This window comes from Palaemon carinicauda, chromosome 6 (assembly GCF_036898095.1).
Source record: "Palaemon carinicauda isolate YSFRI2023 chromosome 6, ASM3689809v2, whole genome shotgun sequence".
Classification (NCBI taxonomy): domain Eukaryota; kingdom Metazoa; phylum Arthropoda; class Malacostraca; order Decapoda; family Palaemonidae; genus Palaemon; species Palaemon carinicauda.
In genome coordinates, this window is record NC_090730.1 from 121766555 (window position 1) to 121789991 (window position 23437).

The following is a 23437-nucleotide window of genomic DNA, read 5'->3' on the forward strand; positions in this document are numbered from 1 at the left end:
TTTAACTTGGTCGAGTTGACGTCTGGTGAGTCCACTCCTAGTTGCTCTAATCGGCTCTTGTATAGTGCAGCTAGATCAGCCAGCCTAAATACAACTGGTGTTGCTTCTGTATTGGTCATTTGCTATCCATGATGTAGATGACAAGTTCTGAGAATGCTACAGGATATGATTCGTTTCCTCGTCTGTTGCCTTCCTCCTTTTGCTTCATTGCATTGAGATATGCTCTCTCCATATTGTATAACTCCACCAAGCATCGTAGGTGATACATCATCTCTTGAGCAACGACGTCACCGGCACTTAACTTTGCAAGGAGCTTTCCATGGTTTAGTGTCTTGGCACATTGGTTCAGTCTTTCATTTAGCTGCATCGTCATCGCTCGTCTTAAATTTGATATTTGGTCATCTTCTTCACATAAGAAACATTGTACTTTAGAAGGGTCTGAGGTCCTCTGTCTCTTGCCACAGTACTCACCTGCACCACCTGATGTGCTTGGGGTAATCTTCCTCCTCTTCTGTGCTCTTTCTAGTTTAGTGTTATTGAATAACAGTCTACAGCTATTGTGATACATTGCTTTATTTTGTATCAGCATGGCTTCTATGCCATCACCTTCGTCCAGTCTTGCTGGACTAAACACCATTGGCATATCGTTTATGGCATGAAACTGGTACATTTTGTGCAATGTTACTGTATCCAGCACAATCTTGTTTCCTTTGGAATGTACTAAGTGGTGAAATAAGCGTTTCATTGCTTTTGTCTTCCTGACAAAGGCAACATTTACTCCAGTCAGTCTTCCGCCTGGATCCTGCATCCATCATATAATCTTCAAATTTGCTATAGGCCGAGGGTTTATCCTTTTACCACCTTTTCACCACTTTGCTGTATGGGATACAGTTAGGTTCATGCTATTGCCCTACACCTAACCCGATCGTTCATCCAATATCATTAGTCCCGTCCGATCTGTACACCATCCGGATAACACTGAATTCCCCTGCTATCCTTGGCTCGGCTCTCCCGCGCTGGCACAACCTGTCAATTCAGGTGCGGCTATCTAATGTCTCTGGGGCTTTATTAGATAGCATTTTGGATACTAAACCCGAGGTTTAGCTAATATTGAACCCCATGCTGAGTTGCACAGCAGTGTCTGTCACCAGTGTGCCCTGGTAGTGTGCGACATACACTCTTTTACTTGGCTTGAACCAATTAATTTTCTAGGCTAGGTTTATTTTCGGAGTTATCCTTCTCTTTGATGAATTGCCTTTGCTCGGCTTTTGAGCTTCATCTACCCAGAGCTAAATGGTTTTTAGGTGCCATCACCCGCCTTACGCACCACCACTATCTGCGATATCACCCCTGCCACGAGAAGGCTAGGGTGAGACTTGACTGCCAGAGGCTTTGTGGTTCGCAAGCCGTTGGGGTATTTTTTAGATAAAAAGAGCTCATCCTTTTTACCACCCCGGCATTAGCAGTCCTTTTAAGGGGCAACAATGAATTATTTATCTACTATTTATTATTATTATACTTTATTAATTTATCATTTTTACTAACATTTATTAATATTCTACTCTATTTATCAACTGAGGACTTATAGGCAGAAAGCAATGGTATTTATGACTGTTTATTAATGCTTCTTGATGCTGTAAGGGTATAAATAGTATTTATTTGTGCAGGAAATCTACCTTATTCACCAGAGATGCACCAAAGAAGGCAAATATATCAATAATTTTGCACCAAGATGTGAAACATTGAGCACTTTTATGGTTTAACATTGTTTTTCCATTAACTGGCGGCCATCTTGGAAATAATGGCCGCCATCTTGGAATTCTTGATGGCTAGCACTTTTTTCTTAAAACATGACCTATATAGCACATTCACACCAAATTTCATGCTTGTATCACCAAATGAATGATTCTAGTCAAAATCACACTTTGGCTGCTCCACTATTGTGTATTTTCATCAGCTTGTATCTTCGCTATGTCGCTACCTTCGGCCTCGCCTTCTTCTGGAAAGTTGAGTACAAGGTTCCAGTATTGTTTAAATAAGCTCTGACCGTAAAGTAACTTTTACTTTTCGAGATATTTGATGTTTTGTGGCAGAGCTGTGCCTCGACCGGACCGGCCATTTTATGGCGTCGCTGTTGTTTTGCATGCCTTATTTAGATAGCCTCAACAGCGTTTTCCGGCCTCATTAACTAATCGATACTATTAGTTAATTAGTCTTCATAGCTAGGAACTTTTATATCGTGTTTTGACGCTTTATTATCGGTCATCAACTGACCCCATACCAGTTGGCTAGTATAGCCCCTAGGCCAGAGCGCCTATATCAGTGTTCATGCATGATATTTATCAGTGATCCTAGGTTTATTTATGAAGATAGTGGCATTATTTTACAATACTATTGACTGTGATGCAAGTGTTTTCGCCTTCAGGGACCATATAAGGGACAGGTTAGATAGTGTGTCTTTCTAAACTAACCTACAAGTAGGACCCCTATATGCTTCCTTAATCCCCTACCACGTAAGGGGATTAAGCTCATATCAGAGTATTATATCGCTTCTCTGTCCTCCCTAAGGGAATGATCCCCCCTTAGGGTTGCGTCCGAGAATGAGGAACGGCTAGTCCTTCCTCTATTGCTGGGGCTAGGTCTCCGACCTTTCCTGCAATAGCGATACGTCTTCCATCCTTCCTAGTTCAGGGTGTAACATCCCTGCTCTAGGTTAGGTTTTGGAGGGGTTAGTTCTGTACCTTGCTGAAACGATACCCATGCACCGTTTTCAGACAGGCTGCCTTACCTTAGGCTAGGGAGTGTCCTCCCTTCCTTGGTGGCCACTCTGGTACAGAACCTCCTCCACAGAAGACCCTTCTCTTCTCCCCTCCCCACCTATCTCTTGTATGGCCTAGCCTATACTTAGGTTAGTCTATACCCATCTGTCCCCTGTCCTACAACTCCTCCTTACGGTGGAGTGATAGGGCTACCTTGAGCTCCTGTGTGCAGTCCGCTCTGGTACTTATACCCTTCATAGTGTCCTATGGGGTTAGCCACTGGATGCGTTCTGTCTACAGGGGTTCTCCCCCCTCTTGGGTGTTCCCTGCCCTCCCTTGGGCTCCCTTAGCTCCCGGTCCTCTGCGGCCCCTGCTTCTGGGTGATAGGGCTAGCCTCTATCATGGGTACACCCACTCAGGTGGGATGTCTTGGGGTTCGTGGCCGGACCCCTACATCCCCCCCTTCTGTCTCTTTCACTATCCTGGTGCCGGTCCCTTGCCGCCTCTACTGTCGGTGATACCCACCTCCTACCTTGGTGACTTACCCCTTGCCCTCTGCGCCGCCAGTCCCCCGTGTGCCGGGGGATTGCCGCCTGCCGCCGGTGCCTAGCCGATGGCCTTCCCTCTTTCCTCATAGCCTCAGTCGTCCGTCCACCGGCCGGCCCACGGAGTTCCGGCATCCACTGCCGGCACTCCGGTTCTGCTATAACCATCCTTGTCCCTGTCACCAAGCCGGCTACCTCCGGCTGCCGGAGCCGCCGCTCCCTGCCGGCGTGCCGCCACTGTGCCGGCGGCCGCCACCCTGGTATTACTCTTGACTTCTATATTGTCTTCCTTAATGCCAGAAACTCTGCTGGAGCGGCATCCGGCGTGCCGGCGGTCTGCCGGAGCCTTCCGGAGGCGTCAAGACGACTTGCACCCCCTTCTACTAGCTATCATCTGATGTTGATAGCCCTACATCGCAACCAGATGACTTGATTACGTAAATGGATTGGTATTATCTTACCGTTCTATTAGTAACCATGCTGTCTTCTTGCATATCACAGATTTCCAGCATGCTGTGTGTATCTTAGCACGGCTGGTTGCCGGAAACCGTTACCCTATGGGATCTTCTAGTTCCCAATTCTAGAGTCTGAGTGGCCTCAGTCCTAGCCTTATATCCTTGACAATTTCCAATAGAATTCCCACTGCCCTACGGGCATTCCATGTTGAATTCTATCCTGTGCCTTCGGTCACAACAGATTGTCTATGGATGAAGGTCACGGTAACCAGCCGGGCGGGTTACACGGAGTATGTATCTATCTCCTTCTTTCCGCCCATTCTCTGTTCATCACACTTAATGTTAAGTTAAAATTAATCAATTAATATTTAACTTTAGTTTAAGAGTCATCCTTATGATTCCCCCATACTCATGTTCTCTTCTCTTACAGGAGGAGCAACTGAAGTGCGACCACAGCTTCTGTGCAGTGAAGCGCCCGCACTTTTATGGACACACGGCGTGTAGGACCCACGCCCCTTGTGCCAACAAGAAAGGGGATCTGAAGTTCTGGGACCCGCAGAACTGTACGGTATGCCAGGATCGCCTGGTCGACGCGTTCAACAATCCTCCCTCAGCGGAGGTTAGGGACGCTTCTCGAGAGAAGCTACGCAAATGGGTGCGTGGCTTCCAGAAGAACGCCACTGGACCGTACCTTGCCACTGAAGACATGAGGGCCTTATTGTTCCCAAAGGCATCCCCAGATTCTGTGGTCCCCAAGGATCAGATCCCCACCGTCCAGATAACGGTGGAACCCGATGTTGTCATGGCCCAGTCCATGCACGAGTGTCACCTGGATGCCGACAACGAGGAACGCATGTCGGATATTTCGGAGAACACGGAGAGGACCCTCATGGCCCAAGACGCGGACGATGAAGAGGACCAGGTGGAATACACCGAGTCGGAGCAGGAGGTCACTCCGCCTTCCACCCCCGCCCCTACTCCTACACCGACGGAAGTGTCTCTCCCGTCTACCTCCGCTACCTCGGACCCCATCCCATCCGCCCAGGAGATGTTCCGTATGATAGAAGCCCTTATGGAGAAGAAGCTTCAAGTGACACACGAGTACATCAGGTCCATGGGAGGTTCCAAAGAGCCGAAGAAGATTTCGGTTAAGGACCTCCCGATATGCTCGCACGCCAACCCCTGGAGGTATGCTGAGCATATGATCATCGCAACGGGCAGGATCTTCATCAGCGAGAAGATCGGCTCGATTGCCCTGGAAGAAGTGGAGTTCTTCCCGAGCTTTGAGGCTTACCCGGACTGTTACGTCCGGCTTCGATCCGAACCTGCCTCTAAAGAGGAGACCGAACCTAAGGAGGTGATAGTTTTCGATCTCCCGAAGGCCCAGGCTATGCTGGCCAAAGCTGTTAAAAGTAGGGGCTTTACCTGCTCAATGCTCCCGGCACTGAGCAAGAAGCACCCTACCTACGTCGCACCCGACGATGCAGTCCTTCCCTTTACGGAAAAGGCCTTCGCTGCGTGTCACAAGGCAGTGGAAGAAGGGAAGCCCTGTCCTGCACTGGAGGAGTGCAGACCCTTCTCCCTGGTGACTCCCCCCGACGTTCGACACTGGAAGGATATCCAGCATACCTTCGTGGTGGGAAAACTAGATCCTGACGTGGCTGGACGTCAGTTTAATGAAGACCTCCCGAAACTTAATGACCATCTCCTTCGTCGGGAACAAGACACGAAGGAAAGGCTCGCAGCATCCATGTCCCTCCAAGTACAGCTTGACGTCATGGCTGGTGACACCAGAGTCCCCGACCACTACATGGTACTCGCCAAATCGCACATGGCGACTCTGGTAAAGGACCTGTACAATTTCATGAAGGCTCGGAGAGCCTGTCGTGAATTCGTGTTCTCAGGTGCCACAGTGAGACACGAACCCCGGAGGCTGATTTCCTCCAACATCTGGGGTAAGCACCTCTTTCCCTCCGATCTTGTGAGAGAGATCACCGACAAGGCCGCCACTGAGAATAGGAACCTTCTCAACAAATGGGGCATGTCGAAAAAGAGGAAATCCTCTCAGGACGATGGCCCTCAACCTAAGATGAAATCCTCCAAGCCAAAACCCCAGCAACGTCACCAGAGACGGCAGTTTCCGGGACCCGCTACTCCCCAAGTGGCTGCTCAGCCACAACAGACCTTTCAGCTGGTCACCCAACCGGTTTTGTCCCAGTCACCGGTTTTCACCCCTGCTTTTGAGCAACAGACGACTACCTTTCGTCCCAAAGGTAGAGGCTCAAGCAGAGGTGCAGGCAGAGACGCATCTCGCCGTCCCTCCAGAGGCAGAGGAGGAAGGGGAGCTAGCGGCCGAGGCAGTAAGCCCTCGGGACACCAGAAGCAATGAAGTGCTTCCGGCGGGAGGAAGACTTCGCCAATTCCAGGATCGTTGGACCTTCGATCCCTGGGCACACAGCATCGTCAAGAAGGGTCTAGGCTGGAGTTGACTCAACCACCCCCAACCTTCCAGCAATTCTTCCAACAATCAACCCCCCTTCTGGAAGAATATGTCCTCGATCTCTTGAACAAGAAGGTGATAAGGAGGGTAAAGTCAACCAGGTTCCAAGGGAGACTGTTTTGCGTCCCCAAGAAAGACTCCGACAAGATCAGAGTCATTCTAGACTTATCTCCCCTCAACAAGTTCAAGATGCTGACTCTTCAACAGATAAGGACCCTTCTGCCTCGAGGTTCTTACACGGTCTCCATAGACCTGGCGGATGCCTACTGGCACGTTCCAATGAACCATCACGCTTCCTCCTACCTAGGATTTCGACTCCAAAGGAAAAGCTACGCCTTCAGGGCCATGCCCTTCGGCCTCAACGTGGCCCCTCGGATCTTCACAAAGCTGGCGGACGCCATAGTACAACAGCTCCGCCTCCGAGACGTCCAGGTGATGGCCTACCTCGACGACTGGCTAGTCTGGGCTCCATCGCCCGAGGATTGTTTAAAATCCTGCAGCAAAGTCACCCAGTTCCTAGAACACCTGGGATTCAAGATAAACGCGAAGAAATCTCGCCTCTCTCCAGCTCAGAAGTTCCAATGGTTAGGAATCCAGTGGAACCTTCAGTCACACCGCCTTTCCATCCCCCAGAAGAAAAGGAAGGAAATAGCAGGGTCTGTCAAGCGACTGCTGAAATCCAAACGGATCTCAAGACGCCAGCAGGAACGAGTTCTAGGCTCTCTACAGTTCGCCTCAGTGACAAACCCAGTGCTTCGTGCACAGCTAAAGGATGCCGCGGGAGTCTGGAGACGTTCTGCATCCATCGCTCGAAGAGACCTCAAGAGACGGCTCCCAAACAGACTTCGGCTTCTCCTCAAGCCGTGGTCGGAAGCGACGGCCCTGAAAAGGTCCATCCCTCTTCAACACCCACCTCCATCACTCAACATCCACACGGACGCTTCGCTGGAGGGTTGGGGAGGTCACTCCCAACAAAAACAGGCTCAAGGCACATGGTCTCCCCTATTCAAGACATTTCACATCAACATCTTGGAGGCCATGGCGGTCCTTCTAACACTGAAGAAACTTTCCCCGCCTCCCTCGATCCATATTCGTCTAACCGTAGACAACTCGGTGGTGGTTCGATGTCTCAATCGCCAAGGCTCAAGATCGCCCCAGATAAATCAGGTGCTTCTGACAATCTTCCGTCTGGCAGAGAGGAAGAAGTGGCACCTGTCTGCAGTTCACCTACAAGGATTCCGCAATGTGACGGTGGACGCTCTATCCCGGACAAGCCCGATAGAGTCGGAATGGTCTCTAGACGCAAGATCATTCTCCTTCATCTCTCACCAAGTCCCAGAACTTCAGATCGATCTCTTCGCAACGAGCGACAACAATCAACTTCCTCGATATGTGGCCCCGTACGAGGACCCCAAGGCAGAGGCAGTGGACGCCATGTCACTGGACTGGAACAGATGGTCCAAGATCTACCTGTTCCCTCCCACCAACCTTCAGCTGAAAGTCCTCTCCAAGCTGAGAACCTTCAAAGGGACAGCAGCCATAGTGGCTCCCAAGTGGCCCCGGAGCAATTGGTACCCCCTGGTCCTGGAGCTGCAGCCCACGCTGATCCCTCTCCCGGGCCCAGTTCTCTCCCAGCAAGTACAGAAGTCGACTGTCTTCGCTTCATCATCGAAAATCAAGGACCTTCATCTCATGATTTTCTCTCCCTAGCCGCGCGAAGAAAAGGTTTGGGATCTCGAAGAAAAGTCTAGACTTCCTCGAGGAATACAAGACCGAATCCACAAGACGGCAATACGAATCATCTTGGAGAAAATGGGTCTCATTCGTCAAGGCAAAAAATCCTACGGAAATAACCATTGATTTTTGCATGTCCTTCTTTATTCACCTTCATGGACAGGGCTTGGCAGCCAACACGATTTCTACTTGCAAATTGGCCTTGACTAGACCACTGTTGTATGCCTTCCAGATTGATCTGTCCAGCGACATCTTCAATAAACTGCCGAAAGCATGCGCTCGTCTACGCCCAGCACCCCCACCGAAACCGATCTCCTGGTCTTTGGACAAGGTGCTCCATTTCGCCTCCAACTTGGATAATGATTCATGCCCTCTCAAGGATCTGACTCAGAAAGTTATGTTTCTTTTTGGTCTTGCTTCAGGAGCCCGAGTCAGCGAAATAGTGGCATTATCAAGAGAAGAGGGTCATATCCTGTTTACTGACTCAGGAGACCTTACCCTCTTCCCGGATCCGACGTTTCTCGCCAAAAACGAATTACCCACCAAAAGATGGGGCCCTTGGAGAATATGCCCCCTGAAAGAAGATGCCTCTCTATGCCCAGTAGAGAGCCTCAAGGTCTATCTTCGCAGAACTTCGGACTTTGGTGGAGGCCAACTCTTCTAAGGAGAAACATCGGGCAGCGACCTGTCACTGAAACAACTAAGAGCGAAAATCACCTACTTCATTCGCAGAGCGGATCCTGACAGTACACCCGCCGGTCACGATCCTAGAAAAGTTGCATCGTCTCTGAATTTCTTTCAGAGTATGGATTTCGAAAGCCTTAAGAGTTTCACAGGCTGGAATTCCTCGCGTGTTTTCTTCAAACATTATGCGAAACAAGTGCACGAAGTCAAACATTTTGTGGTAGCCGCAGGTAGTGTTATGAAACCTGCACCTAACTCTGCATAGAACAGTGAGTTACTTGGGACTCTAACTCTTCGGGTGCCTATGTTGACCCTCGAGTGATACGTAGTGATGTCGAAAACACTTAGTGCTTTTCATATAACGAGTGCCTACTAATAAATTTGAAATTCTCTTTCAGATTCAAGAGCAAGTCTTTCATTACTATGTACATTATAATTTGTTGTAAATTAACTTTACATATATTGCAATTCATTAATATTCTCTGCAATTGTGAAATAAAATTTTTATTTTATTACTTGTGCGTCTCAATCCGCTCCTACTTATACTATGAAATACACATCTGTCATAGTTTTATTATCCCCTTCCTCTTATGGTTGATGAAGATACTAAGGTTTCAACCCTTATTATATATTCACCTGTGCAATGTAATATTCCTACACGAATACTTACTTTCTTCATACCTTAGAGACCAGACAATTCTCCATTAACATACAGTGCCTAACCACCACTTGTCTGCCCTTGAGAATGTTCCTATATGAATGCCAACGATTCAGTCTTGTCTCCAAGTTCTTCAGGTTCTTCTAGCAAGGTGAGTAGCCCTTCGATAACCACTTTGATCTCGGCATGGCCCGTGGGAACTTCACTGCCAGGGGGGCAGGAATGTCTCTTCCCTGCGGTTCTTCTATTAAGATTACTATGCTACCCTGTTCAAAGCCCTCGGCACTTACTCAAATAGGGGAAAATCTACCACGATACATTGATTCTCTGGTATTCTTCCATCAGGACGCCATGGCTTGAGCCCAAAAAACGGATTTTGAGCGAAGCGAAAAATCTATTTTTGGGTGAGATAGCCATGGCGTCCTGATGGACCCTCTCTGCTACTTCGTCCAGTTTTTTCAGGTCCCACCCTGCTCTGCTGTATCATGGCGATCGGCAAGCAACTGGCTTCAGGATGAGGATGGACGTGACGTCATTTAGCAATGGCGCCCGTTTGTTTACGTCTCGAGTACCAAAAGTAGCCACGAACGAGATTAGCTGTGGAACGGCTCCCCAGCTATTCTCCGCCCCTACACACCGAAGTGTTAACTCTGTTTGGGGTGTAGATAGCTATGTGGCGCGTTAATACATGCGTCCCCTGTTGATATACGATGTCTTAAAGGGAAACCTTTAGGATACTCGCTCCAGAAGTTAGAATTCTGTGATAACCTGTGGTTAAATTCTCTGGGAATATTTAGTAGTGATATACCCAAGGAAGCTACCAAAAAGGAACCTTCCATCAGGACGCCATGGCTATCTCACCCAAAAATAGATTTTTCGCTTAACTCAAAATCCGTTAATTTTCCTTGTTTCCTTTCCTCACTGGGCTATTTTCCTTGTTGGGGCCCCTGAGCTTATAGCATCCTGCTTTTCCAACTAGGGTTGAAGCTTAGTATTTAATAATAATAATAATAATAATAATAATAATAATAATAATAATAATAACTAGGTGATCATTAAGTTTGCAAACGCATTGTATTAATGTAAAGCATATATCAGGTAAAGATAACTTGGTTAAAGATTATTTATCTCAGGCTGAATCGATGGATACAGGCCCGGAATAAATAATCTTGTTTGGGGGGAACTATCTTACGAAGCTGGTCTAGTGTAGAGTTAATGTTTTATTCATGTATTTCATTTGTGTATTTAAGAGGTATATAGCCAGCACGTAAGGCGAGTTCCTCTCTTGTAGGTTTAAGTAATTGTATGTAAAATAGGTAAGACATTAGTCCTTCATTTAATTGTACTCTTCATTCAAGTCAGTGTATGTAAATCTACATTATCTTTAGGAATTAGCTTTTTATTTCACGTATTTTGTTGTGAATTCTTATGCAATCTTGATTAAGTATGCAGTAAGAACCATACGAGGTATGAACATTAGGTGGGTGGATCTAGCTGAGAGAGAGTTGTCTTGCTGGTGCGTTCGTAGGCATCTGATAGAGATCGTTGGCAAACTTACGCCGTTAGACACAAGCCCCCAAGCTTCCAGACCTCCTGACCTAGAAGAATCTAGAATACTGTACTGTAACTAAGTCAATATATATGTGCCCTTATGGATACATAGGGCAGAGGAGAACCAGCCTGCCCTGTGAAATAGCAGAAGTTCATCCTCTCCCAAGTACCTCTAGTGTGTGTCCTCTCCAAAGTTATTAAGTTTGTGCCCATCGTATATCGTGTGTAGTGTGTTAAAACGTTAATACAACTTCGAAAGTGATTTTAAATTTATTGTGTTGTGGTGAAAGCTGGTATTGTGTAAATTTTGTAACTGGCACTATGATACTTATGTGAAAACGTGAAGTATACTTGTATTGCTATATGGTTAAAACTTCGGGTGAGCTAGAAACTCAAAAACGTGAAGTATACTTGTATTGCTATATGGTTAAAACTTCGGGTGAGCTAGAAAATCGTAAGTTTATCAGTTACTTTATGTAATTTCTATAAGTTTAATCATTAGAGTGTTAAAGGTTAACTATATTTATTAATTATCAAGATTAAATATTTGGGTAAAATTAAATTTCCAGTGAAACAAGTGATTCTATAATTTTCAGAGTAATATTCTCTTGTCTCAGTCTAAGGTTTTGTGCAGATTTAATACTTTGAGTCAAGTGATCATATAATTTCCAGAGTGTAATATTTTCTTGTCTTGGTCTAAGGTTTTGTGTAAATTTAATATTTCGAGTCAAGTGATCATATAATTTTCAGTGTAACATTTTATTGTCTTAGACTAAGGTTTTGCTCAGATTTAATATTTCGAGTCAAGTGATCATATAATTTGCATAAGTATTATTTGCTTGTCTTAGTCTAAGGTTTTGTTCAGATTTAATATTTTGAGTGATTTATTCTTTATGCAAATTCTTTTAAAGCGTTGTAATTTTTTATAGAATATATCTATTTTTGTAAAGAGTATTATTTTGATCACCAGTGTTTGTAACAGAACTCTCGTATTCCTGTTTAAGAATCGAAATAAGAGGTTGTTTCGAATAGTACTTAATAATAATTACCCAGTTTGTTTTGAGTGTACGTAAGAGACCTTTGGATATTCAGTGTTTTTAAGTATTGCTATCTGGGAGTTATATAATTTACTCAGAGCTTGGATATTAATTTTATTTTCAAGTGTAACAGATTTATGTAAAAACAATAGGTGAGTTTGGAACTCGGGAAGCTGTGTAACTTGCCAGCCGTAATAAATATAATATATTTTGGTGGCCAGACACGGGACCATAATATATATACATACTGTACACGTATATATATATATATATATATATATATATATATATATATATATATGTATATGTATATATATACATATATATATATATATATGTATATGTATATATATACATATATATATATATATATATATATATATATATATACACACATATATATACTATATATATGTATATATATATACATATATATATATATATATATATATATATATATATATATATATATGTATATATATACATATATATATATATATATATATATGTATATATACATATATATATATATATATATATATATATATATTATATATATATATATATATATATATATATATATATGTATGTATATATATATACATATATATATATATATATATATATATATATATATATGTATGTATATATATATATATATATATATATATATATATGTATGTATATATATATATATATATATATATATATATATATATATATATATATAATGTATATACATAAAAAATTACAGCTATATTTGAAATAAACCGGATTTTGATTAAATTGGTGTTTCACTTGACTGTATCCAATAATAAAGCATGTAATATTCACATTTTAGTGTCGTATTTGTAAATAAAAACATAACAAATTATAATAATTTCCATTGTTTACCTTCATACTTTCCAAATTAGCTGATTAACCCTGCGTGTTCCTCCGTCGGTAACCTCAATTTTCGGATCAAATAACTCCCTTATTATTAAGGTATTCTACCGAAGGATATTTCATTTTTTCGAAAAAGAAACAATTGTTACTAAGATATTGAAGTTTTTAGTTTATAAAATAACCTATATTTCTGTTTAAGAAGCATAAATATAGAACAATTTGTGAGTTTTAACAATGTTTACAACTTTACATATACTTCTCTCTTTCCCTTAACTTCTTCCTTTTTCTATTTGATATTTCCAACTATACCTTATCTGCATTAATATTTATATATTAACGTAAGACTCTTATAGGGGAATTTATCGTGCAAAAGCAACACTTTCATTGTCTTCCCAACACTCGACAACTTAACCTAAGTCTCTCACTTTTTTTCCTTTAATTTTTGCATTCATGTTATTTTATTCTTTTCATAACAAATTTCATCTATCGTTTTAATTTCCTTATTCCTTTCATTATCTTTTACATCCTTATTCCTTCCACATCCCTTTTATTTGATATTTTCTACTGATGTTGTTAGAACTTCAGTCACACCCAAATGAGGAAACCCGGCAGACGGTGAACACATCAGAGTTATCCAGAGAATGTGTCACTCTATATGTTGAATACACAGTTGCTACAGGAGTTGGAGAACATGATGTAACAGCACAGTATTGGATGATGTATGTGGACCTAATACATCTCACAACCTTGAGCAAGCCATTAGCACCAACAATGTTGCCCACTTCATTCATGCTTTGACACTGCTGATAGAAATTTTCTTCACAACAAATCACATCAACTATGCAAGGTGGTTAACAAAGAATCAGTGAATATTGACCAAACATATCCTGGTTTATAGCCCATTCTTGAAAAGGAGCATTCACTGTTAAACACCATAAAAGCTTTCAGTCACAGTCCAGTAGACCTCACCCCCAAATAAATAATCAATGCTGATGCTGCCACTCGACAGACAGGGATTGCATCACCGGCCAACAATTTTAGTGCACAAATGTGCTGGATGCTGACAAAATATGCAAGGTCTGCCACTGTCACCTCTGTTCAAGATATGGCTAGTATTTATAATATAGATGATCCAACTGCTGAGTTGAGGGTTGCAAGAGTGAGACATGACAACATTGATGTAAGGAGAGTAGTCACACAAATCTAAGATATGTGCAATGCATTTACAAGCTCGGTCACTGAATCAACAAAGGCCTTCAATATCAGTACTGATAAAGGTGCATTAGAAAATACTGTACAATAGTTTGTCTTCATGGAATCAAAAGACCAAGGAAAAAAAAAACAGACGTTTGTTGCTGCATACCTTGAGGGCCATGAGAGATCTGTGAGTACCAGAAAAAAGAACCACTTACAACATTTAAAAATGAAAATGTAGGATGTCAGAACCATTTTCTTAACTCCCAACAAGTAATTGCTGAGCCGACTTTTCATAATGGCTTACCGAGGAAATCTTGACCTAGAATATGTTTTTTCCTTTCCACTCACTCCAGTGTCTCTTTCCATGTCCAGTGGAGATGGATTGATGGTAAAGACACAAAAGAGTACTTTCTCAGACCTGTTGAAAATAAAGTTCAAAACCATTCTTCATCCAGCGTAATTGATGCTTGTATCATTGATGTGAATTTACTCCTCTATAATTTTCCTCCACATTTGCCACCAACATAAGGTGTTCTACAGCTAGCAGCAAAGCAATCAACATAAATGACTAATATTGTCTTTAATACATACCCCACACTGTCAATCAAGAATGAGGAAATAAATTGTAAACGTTTGGATGAAAAGGAGGCTCAGGTATAAGTCATCACTGGAGCAGAACAGTGTTGTCTCAGTGACATCAAACACCTGATAAAGGCGAGGTCACTCAAAGAAGAGTTCCCAAAATTCCTGGCAGCCCATTGGAAATTGTCACATTATGACCATCTCCTTTAAAAGAGGCACATATACCTTTCCTTCATGCGTCCCCTTTTATGTCAGTGATGGCCAGATGGCCAAGTTGTGAGTGTGGTGGTTGAAAATTTTGCAACAAATCATGAGGAAGTAGATGTACTGATAGCAGCCCACACCTAGTTAATAGATGAAGAAGGATATGCTGAGAACATTGTAGTCAGAGGATTAGACACCAACATCCCAGTAATTATCTTATAACACTATTTGGATAAGAAGACTCGCATATTAATGAATGGTGGGACTTCATGGAAGAACAGCAACACTTCCATTGCCAACTCACCTGGATGCCCAAAATGCAAAGTACTCCTAGAATTCCATGCATTCACAAGCTATGACTACAGCTCTGCATTCCATCGAAAAGAAAAAGTCAGACCCTATTCCCAAACCTTGAAAGCACTTCTGCTCAGACGGGTTCTTCATTAATGGCTACTAGAAAGCTTATAGGAAATCATAAAAAAGTTTTGAAAATCTCTACATCTTCCTCCTCAAATGATTACAGCTACAAGGTTTTTCAGAGGGCCTTTGAACTAAAGGCCAAATGCAAGAATGCACTTAAAATAATTAAGGAGATTGATAGTAGCATGCCTCCTCCCTGAGAACAAGAATATTCCCTACACATCAAGTGAGTTTCCTTTGTGGCAAAATTGTGAGCCACTGCTACTGATCCAGAGGTAATATAGCACCTTTCTGCAGATGATAGATGGAAGTTTAGGGATGGACATTACGAGGTCATTTGGTTTGAAAGTTTGAGCTCCCTGATTCATTGATTCCTGAGGAAGGTGACCTTCATGAGGACGGCTGTGAGGACAACTTTGAGACCATTCTCAGATGAAGAAAGTTGTCTATTTTTAGACGATGAGTAAACATTGGCTTTTAACTGGTTCTCTAAACATCTAGGATATGTGGCTAATGATTTTTCCCCATGCAAGTGTACAGATACTGAAGTTGAATTAAAAAAAACACGTTATTTTTATCATTTATTGAATACACCTCTTTCAAATGGTAATGATATGAAGTCTGTACCTTGCATGTTATTCTGTATATCATAATTTTTGAAGTATTTAAGCTTAGTGCTTTTCTTAAGGCCTTAATTTTTCTTCTAAATTTATTTTTACTAGTGAGATGATGTACCTTGTAATGAGGTAAGTTTCAATTCTGCACCTTTTATGTTTGATAAGATTTTAATTAACACTAATCCATAGTTCTTAAATAACCATCCCAATAAAAATGTTCCTAAAATGGGGCTTTGAATTCATTAAATATAGGTCTATCAACTGTCACAGAAATGAAGTCTGCAAAGTTGTATTTAGGCGTGGCTCCTAATCACACCCACACCTTGCAAAACTTAAGAATTGGTTTTCTAGGTCATCCTGAGCCTGACGAACATTTATGGTACTCCAAACCATTCATACCTTTCATGCTGAATAGGATGCCAGAGAACTTGCAAATCAATCAATCAATCATGCTGAATAAAAGTCACATAACTCCTAACATCTTTCTTAACAAATAGTTCAAATTTAGCTAGTCGACTAGGTAGAGAAGAACCCTTAGCCATTTTGAAAAGAGGGCAATCATCCTGGTGAACACTTGAGGGGCATTCCTGAAATTAAAAGACTGGCCGTTGAATTGGTAAACGTTTAAACCGTTAACTCACAAAGGTATTTCCTGAAATTGAGATGAATTGGAATGTGAAAATACACCTGTAAGAGGTTATCAAAATTATCCAACCCCTTTTTTTAATCAATGCTACAGCTATAGGGGGTATTTCCATCAAAAACTTCGCAAGCACTGTAAACTTGTTGAGGTTCAAGACATGTAGAACTGGCCTCCGAAAACCCGGAAAAGGGTTCAAGATCTCTTCTCTTATATGTTTTTTGGAGAATTGAAGGCTGGCAAAACCTGGTAACCTTTTTAGACAATACCTATCACCCATGGACGGGGACAAAGGCTTTCCTAAACATGTTAAAATTTGTCATGTCTACAATAACATCTGAGTCCTGCTAACAACTCTTCCTGAACACCTAAAAAAGGGGAATCCTGATGCTCTACTACTATTACGAAATGCATTTCTTGAAGGAAACCATTCTATGACATAATAGCTACTGCCTTACAGGTGGAACATGGGTATCCCTAGCGAGTGACCTAAAAGCATCACCTTTTGCTTTGGTAACCATAAACAAAGACGTAGTCAATCCTATTTACATCCTAAACAGGACACAATATAGCAATATCTCAAACCTGGAGGCACGTAATTGTTCCCTTCTCTTAAAAAAAAGGACTGTTAATCTTGGAAGCCCTAACTGAAAGAGTTAATCTTAAGTAATGTAATCCAAAACAAGATTCAAATCTCAATAGCATTCAAATTTATTTCAACATGATTAGAAATACATGTGATCTCTACAATACAATTTGCAGAGGAGAATACATAAAAATTATTGCCTACTTTATCAACCACAAACAGTATCTCTTTATTATACCAGTATAAACATTAATGAAGGACTTAGGGGAGGAGATTAAATTGTACTTTAGAGAAAGATTGGGTAAATGGTTCACCTTATATGGTGTAGAAGGCTTAATGTCAAATGAGAACTCGCCTTTCTTTGCATATGGGATAAAAATTTATTGATTCTATCCAAAATTAATTAAGAAAATTGTGGATATGTAATCTTGGAAGTAGCTGTTTCCGATGGCTTGGAAGAATAAACAGCTTAAGAACTTACCTTAAGTTAATTATTTGAAGATCTTTCATAAATAAGTTTCAGTAATGATAAAAAATGAGATACCCCATCACAGCTCTTCCTGTGTTTCCTTTATCCTCTTCTTTCGGTTTTGATGGTTGATCAGGGCATAACTTATTGGTGTCCCATTTACTATGTACAGGAACTGCTGCACGTTTGTTTTTCAAGGGACTTGTTGAGGTATGAGCACCTACAGTTACACAGTAAGAGTTGACCCATGATGAGCTAGTGGCTGAGCTTGCAAGTGAACAATATGCACTACCATCCAAAACATAATGCAGCCAAACAGTTTTGCTGAAACCTAGGCAGATGCCTTTTGCACTAAGAGAATCAAATTATATGAAACACCATACATATATGGAAAAAGAGGTAGCTTTAGAGTGCTAACTTCAAGTGTTGGCATATTACAATGCAATCTATCAACTTAAGTCTTCTGCATAGCAATCTAGTTGAAAGAGTGGCTAGGATTGGGGAAAGATGAGGGTTTCACAGCAAAAGGGTTTAAGTAGATAAAGTGGAGGCTCTATGAAAGAAACTCAAATCTATAATGCACTATCAGAACCCATATTGAGAAGTAAGGTTAGTGTTTGAAATAGGACTGGTTCCCTGAGAATTGCTGCCTTTAACAGATGACTTTATAGCCTTTTTAGATACACAGAAGAAGTTAAAAACTTATGAAGCTCTTCACTATCAGAGTTGATAGGAGTACATTGCTGACACACCATTGTCGTTATCATCACCGCTATAAAAACTAGTCTAACCTTCTTAGAATTTTCCCTGACCTAGAAGCAAGTTTCTTTTTACACTTTCAGCAATCAAAATGGTCATCAACCCCAGCTAACTCTCCTCACAATGGTAACCTAAATCACAATACAGTCCCCAACACAAGACACAAAGAGAATGTGGATCATGATAGTCCAGAAACAATTCCTTTGCATACTCTATGCAGTAATGAATAACAAAATAGAATATGATATAATCAAAACAGCTAATAATCTATATCTGAACAAACTGGAGTCAGGGACTAGAAATTCAAAATCAATAGTGATGCAGCGACTGAAGACAAAGGCACTAATGCTTGGTCACGCCACTGGTTTTTTGCCGTTAACGCTAAATAGTCTCATTCACTTCCTATTGACCTGAGTCTATTGTAAGGAAAGAAAATGGTAAACACTTTAGTTTCTGGGATAAACGTCGATATAATTACACTTCCAGAGAGAAGGTATATAAATATCAGAGTTTTTCATAGAAAAAATAGCTGGTAAATAAGGGGTACACTACATTAAACAAAGAAAAAAAAATGAATAAAATTGGACCTACACTAAAAAAGTTACAATAAATACATCACAGCAAAGGTCACTATTTGAGTCAAATCTTAAGTCGTAATATGAGAATCCTTATGAAATATGCAAAGGTCTTAACACTCTTGAGGATTAACTCTCCCCCGCAAGTTAGCTGGGCTTCTTTTTACTACATATATATACAGTAATATACATAAAATCTAAACATATGACTTTTTTCTATGCTTGTGGTAAATCCATTGTATGAATACATAAATTCAACTAAAATTTCAGAGCAATATTGGACCTGAAAAAAAAAAAAATCTTTCTCTTATCAAATAAATAAAGAGGCAATAAACACTTACCAGATGTAAAACATTGAGATGATCCTGATACAAAGGATTGGTCTTCGAATTACATCTAACATTGAGACGTTTCGAGCATCTGCCATGGAGTCCATATCATCACTATCATTATCCCCTTCTGCACTGACCTATGTAAATAAAAATACTATTTTCAGACTATTGAAAAGAAAATTTTCTTACAAGTAGTCATAACCTTTATTTGGCAATTGTGGAAGCAAAATTCTTGCACACTTCAATTTCTCTTCACATTATGAAAATTACAGCATGTTTGGGAAACTGAACAGTTGTGGCCATAACATAGATTGTTACTCGGCTAGGAGTCCTTATTTATGCCATCTGATACATGAGCTGTGAAAATTCATGTGCTGTCAGGAGGGAACTAGCACTGTAATTTGTCTTAAAATGTCTCAAAATAAGATTTTCTCTTCTAAATATATTCTTACGAAGCTGGTCTAGCGTATAGTAAATAATTTATTTATGTATTTCATATGTGTATTTAAGAGATAAATAGCCAGTTCATAAGATGAGTTCCTCTCCTGTAGGTATGAGTTTATGTGTAAATTATGTACGACTTTTGTCGGTAATTTAATTGTATTCTTCACTTGTCAGTATATGTAAATTTAAGTTATTTTTAGGAATTAAATTTTTATTTCACATATATTGTTATGAAGTCTTATGTAATCTCAATTAAGTATGCAGTAAGAACCATACAAGGTATGAACGAGGGCTTATGTAATTTTTTTTTCATGTTTGCATGAGGTATTGTGTCATGTTGTGTGATAATACGCAATTATCATATTTGCCACGTGTTTTGGAAAGTTTTCGAAGATCCCAGCGTTAGATTTGATCTTTTTTTTAATATTTGAGAACAGGGGTGGGCAGAGCTGCTGAGAGAGTTGCCTTTCATGCTTGATAGTTGGCAACTCTGGCGTCGCTGAACCAGCCCCCAAGCTTCTAGATCTCTGACCTAGTATAATCTACAAGTTACTAAGTTCATATATATGCGGCCCCCAGGGATGCATAGCAGCAGATGGAGAATTCCAGCCTTAAGTCATAAGCCATCGACACTCTCTCTCTCTCTCTCTCTCTCTCTCTCTCTCTCTCTCTCTCTCTCTCTCTCTCTCTCTCTCTCTCATACAAGATCGGTGTATTTTTTTTATAAGTGTTCAGTGATTGTGAAATCTCAAAGTTTTAGTGTGACGGGTTTTTGTAAACATAGCGAGTATTTCATAAAAAATTATCTTAGAGATTTTGTAACTGGCCATGTGCAAGTAGGATAACGTGAAGTGTATTGAATCGCTTTCTGGTTAAAACTTTGTGTGAGCTAAACTCGTAAGTTTATCAACTACTTTATGTAATTTCTTTAAGAGTTTAATCCTTAAAGTGTTAAAGGTTATATATTTTCCTTAGTTATCAAGACTAAATAATTGTGTAAAATTTAATTTCCAGTGAAACAAGTGATTATATAATTTTCAGTGTAATTTTTTCTTTTGTCTTCGTCTAAGTTTTGTTCAGAATTAATATTTCAAGTGATTTTTTTTTTTAAGTAAATACTTTCCGTGTTGAAATTTTTATAGAATATAGTTATTTTTGTAAAGAGTGTATTATTTCGATCACCAGTGTTTGTTGTAGTACTCCTTCCTATCCCTGTTAAAGAATCGAAGTAAGAGGTTGCTTTGAATAGTTCTTAATAATAATAAACCAGTTTTGTTTTGAGTGTACTTAAGAGACCTTTGGATATTCAGTGTTTTTATATATTGCCATCTGGGAGTTATATAATTTTCTCAGAGTTCGGGTATTATTCAAATATAACAGATTAATGCAAAAACAATCAGATGAGTTTGGAACTTGAGAGGTTGTGTAGCTTGCCAGCTGTAATATATTTATATTTTTGGTTCCCAGACGAAGTATAGAATTTTTTGGAGAGGTATAAAGTTTTTATGAAAGTACAAGATGGCACAGTTTAATCTCCAAAAGTTTTAGAAAAACCCAAATGTTCAGGAATTGTTAGAAGGTAATGTAACTAAAGCTCAGTGGCTCTCTATTTTAAAGGCATGAGCTGGCAATGCAACGAGTGGAATGATTAGAGCCCAAATCAAGTGTCTAGCCCTAGAAGCGTTGATAAACTCAGGGAAATGTCGGAAGAAGATATTGTAGCAGCTCGTGAACTGTTGGAAGAAGCTGAAGAAGAATTTGTAGCAAAGCAAGGACTAGTTGACACACAAATTGAAGGCATGAAAGCAGAAAGGGATGTAGAGGCTGAGATTCGACGAATTGCAGTGGAAGAAAATTTGATTAAGTTGAAGATGATGACGAGAGAGGGAAATGGAAGCAAGACAAGATGATGAGAGGGAAGAAGCATGACGTGCGAGGGAAATGGAAGCAAGATGAGAAGTAGAAAAGAGGGAAGAAGCACAACGTGTGAGGGAAAGAGAGGCAGAAAAAGACAAGACATCGCAAGCCATGCGAGGGAAATGGAAGCAAGACGAGAAGAAAAAGAGATAGAAGAAGCAAGACATGCAAGAGAGTTGGAGATTTTGAATGCTCATGCACGGTCGGCAACGCAGATAAAGGCGAAAACTGCAATGCATGATCCCGGGTTTAATGTGATGAACTCCCAGCAGTTAATTCCAAAGTTCACAGAAGAGGGTCCTGATGAATTCTTCGATCATTTTGAAACGGTCGCGTCGAAGATGCAATGGGCCGAAGATAAATGGTCTGTGTTACTGTACTGTAGTGTGTACTCTTTGGGGAAGGTCGCAGTGCTTATCTATTCTTATCTCGGGACCAGAGGAAGGAGTATCAGGTGGTGAAGAGGAGTGTGCTGCAAGTGTATCAGATAACCAATGAATATTATAATGAAAGGTTCTGAAGTTTGAGGAACGACGAGAAAATGACTTTCCATTGATTACACTTATAAAATCCTACGATATTTTAAGAGATGGATAAGGGCTGCTAATGTGAGGGAGATGGCTGATTTTGAAGAATTGATAGTACTAGAACAATATCTACGAAGAATTCCTGAACATATTCAAATCTACTTGAGAGAGAGAGGTGAAGAAACTTAATAAAGCTGCTTCGCTGAGCAAAGATTATAATATTATCAGTCGTAAACCCTTCTCGGACATGAAGTTTCAACCGTCGCTCCAACCAAGTGTTAAGTGTTCGTCGAACCATGGAAACCAGTTCAGTCATAACTATGTGAACAAGTTCAATAGTTACATCGGAAGTAGCACTGGTACTGTTCCTAAGCAGAATGTGATAGTACCACAGCAACGATTGTCGAATCATCCTCCTTCAAGTATCGTGAAAGACGTGAAGAAGGTTGATATTGTCTGTTTTAAGTGTGTCAAGGGAGGCCATATCAGTAAGGAATGTTGGTTGAATCAACTGAAAGGAGTCACCCAAGTGGTTAAGGATAATTCAACTTCACAAAATGCGAAGACGAAAAAACAATCGGGAAAGGACGAAGAGGAAAATCAACCAGCTAGCGTTTACACGAGGAACAGGACAAACCCAAAAAGCGTAGATGTCTTTGAACCATATATTTATGAGGGTATGTTAGCAGCAACAGAAGGGGGTGAGCAAAAACCGTTCATGATATTGCGTGACACAGGTTGTAACCCTAGTGTGGTGATATGAGGCGTACACCCGTTGGTGGAACAATCTCTCACAGGAGAATCGGTTATTTTGAAGGGAATAGGAGGTGAAGAGGTTACCCCTATATGCCGTTTGGTGACCGGCAATTTTGATTTTGCGGTTAAGGATTCATTGGCTGTAGAGTGGGAGCTTGGAGGTCAGGGCCATCGCAAACAGGTTCACAGTCAGGGAACCCAACAAAGTCAGGACTTTGTTGTCTTCGAGATGATTCAAAGACCCCTCGGAGCCCACTATCTGAGTAGTTCTGCTCAGATTGTCTGCAAGGACATTCCTCTTGCCTGGAATGAAGCGAGCAGGTAAGAACACCTACCTAGATGGCACATGGGCTGTGATAAGGTACCGCTTTGCTTAAGTAGGCTACTACTGTAGTGTTGTCACTTATCAAGACCATGGAGTGCCCTGCCAAGAAGTGGCGGAACTGATGGAGGGCAAAAAATACTGCCCTCATCTCTAAGAGATTTATATGCTGGTACCTTTCTGATTGGGACCAAAGGCCAGAGATGATGTGGTGCAGCATGTGGGCTCCTCCACCCATCTTTTGATGCATCCGAAAAGAGCATCAGCTCAGGGGGAGGGACG

General features: G+C 41.1%; 1 protein-coding gene across 3 annotated transcripts in view; it reads right to left on the minus strand.

Moving 5' to 3' along the window:
• LOC137642638 (organic cation transporter protein-like) overlaps positions 1–23437 on the minus strand; it is a 396509-nt gene that overhangs the window by 130572 nt on the left and 242500 nt on the right. For all 3 annotated transcript variants that reach the window (XM_068375388.1, XM_068375389.1, XM_068375390.1), the window contains exon 8: positions 19199–19326. In XM_068375388.1, the coding sequence (XP_068231489.1) occupies positions 19199–19326 (128 nt within the window). The remainder of the gene's footprint in view (positions 1–19198; positions 19327–23437) is intronic.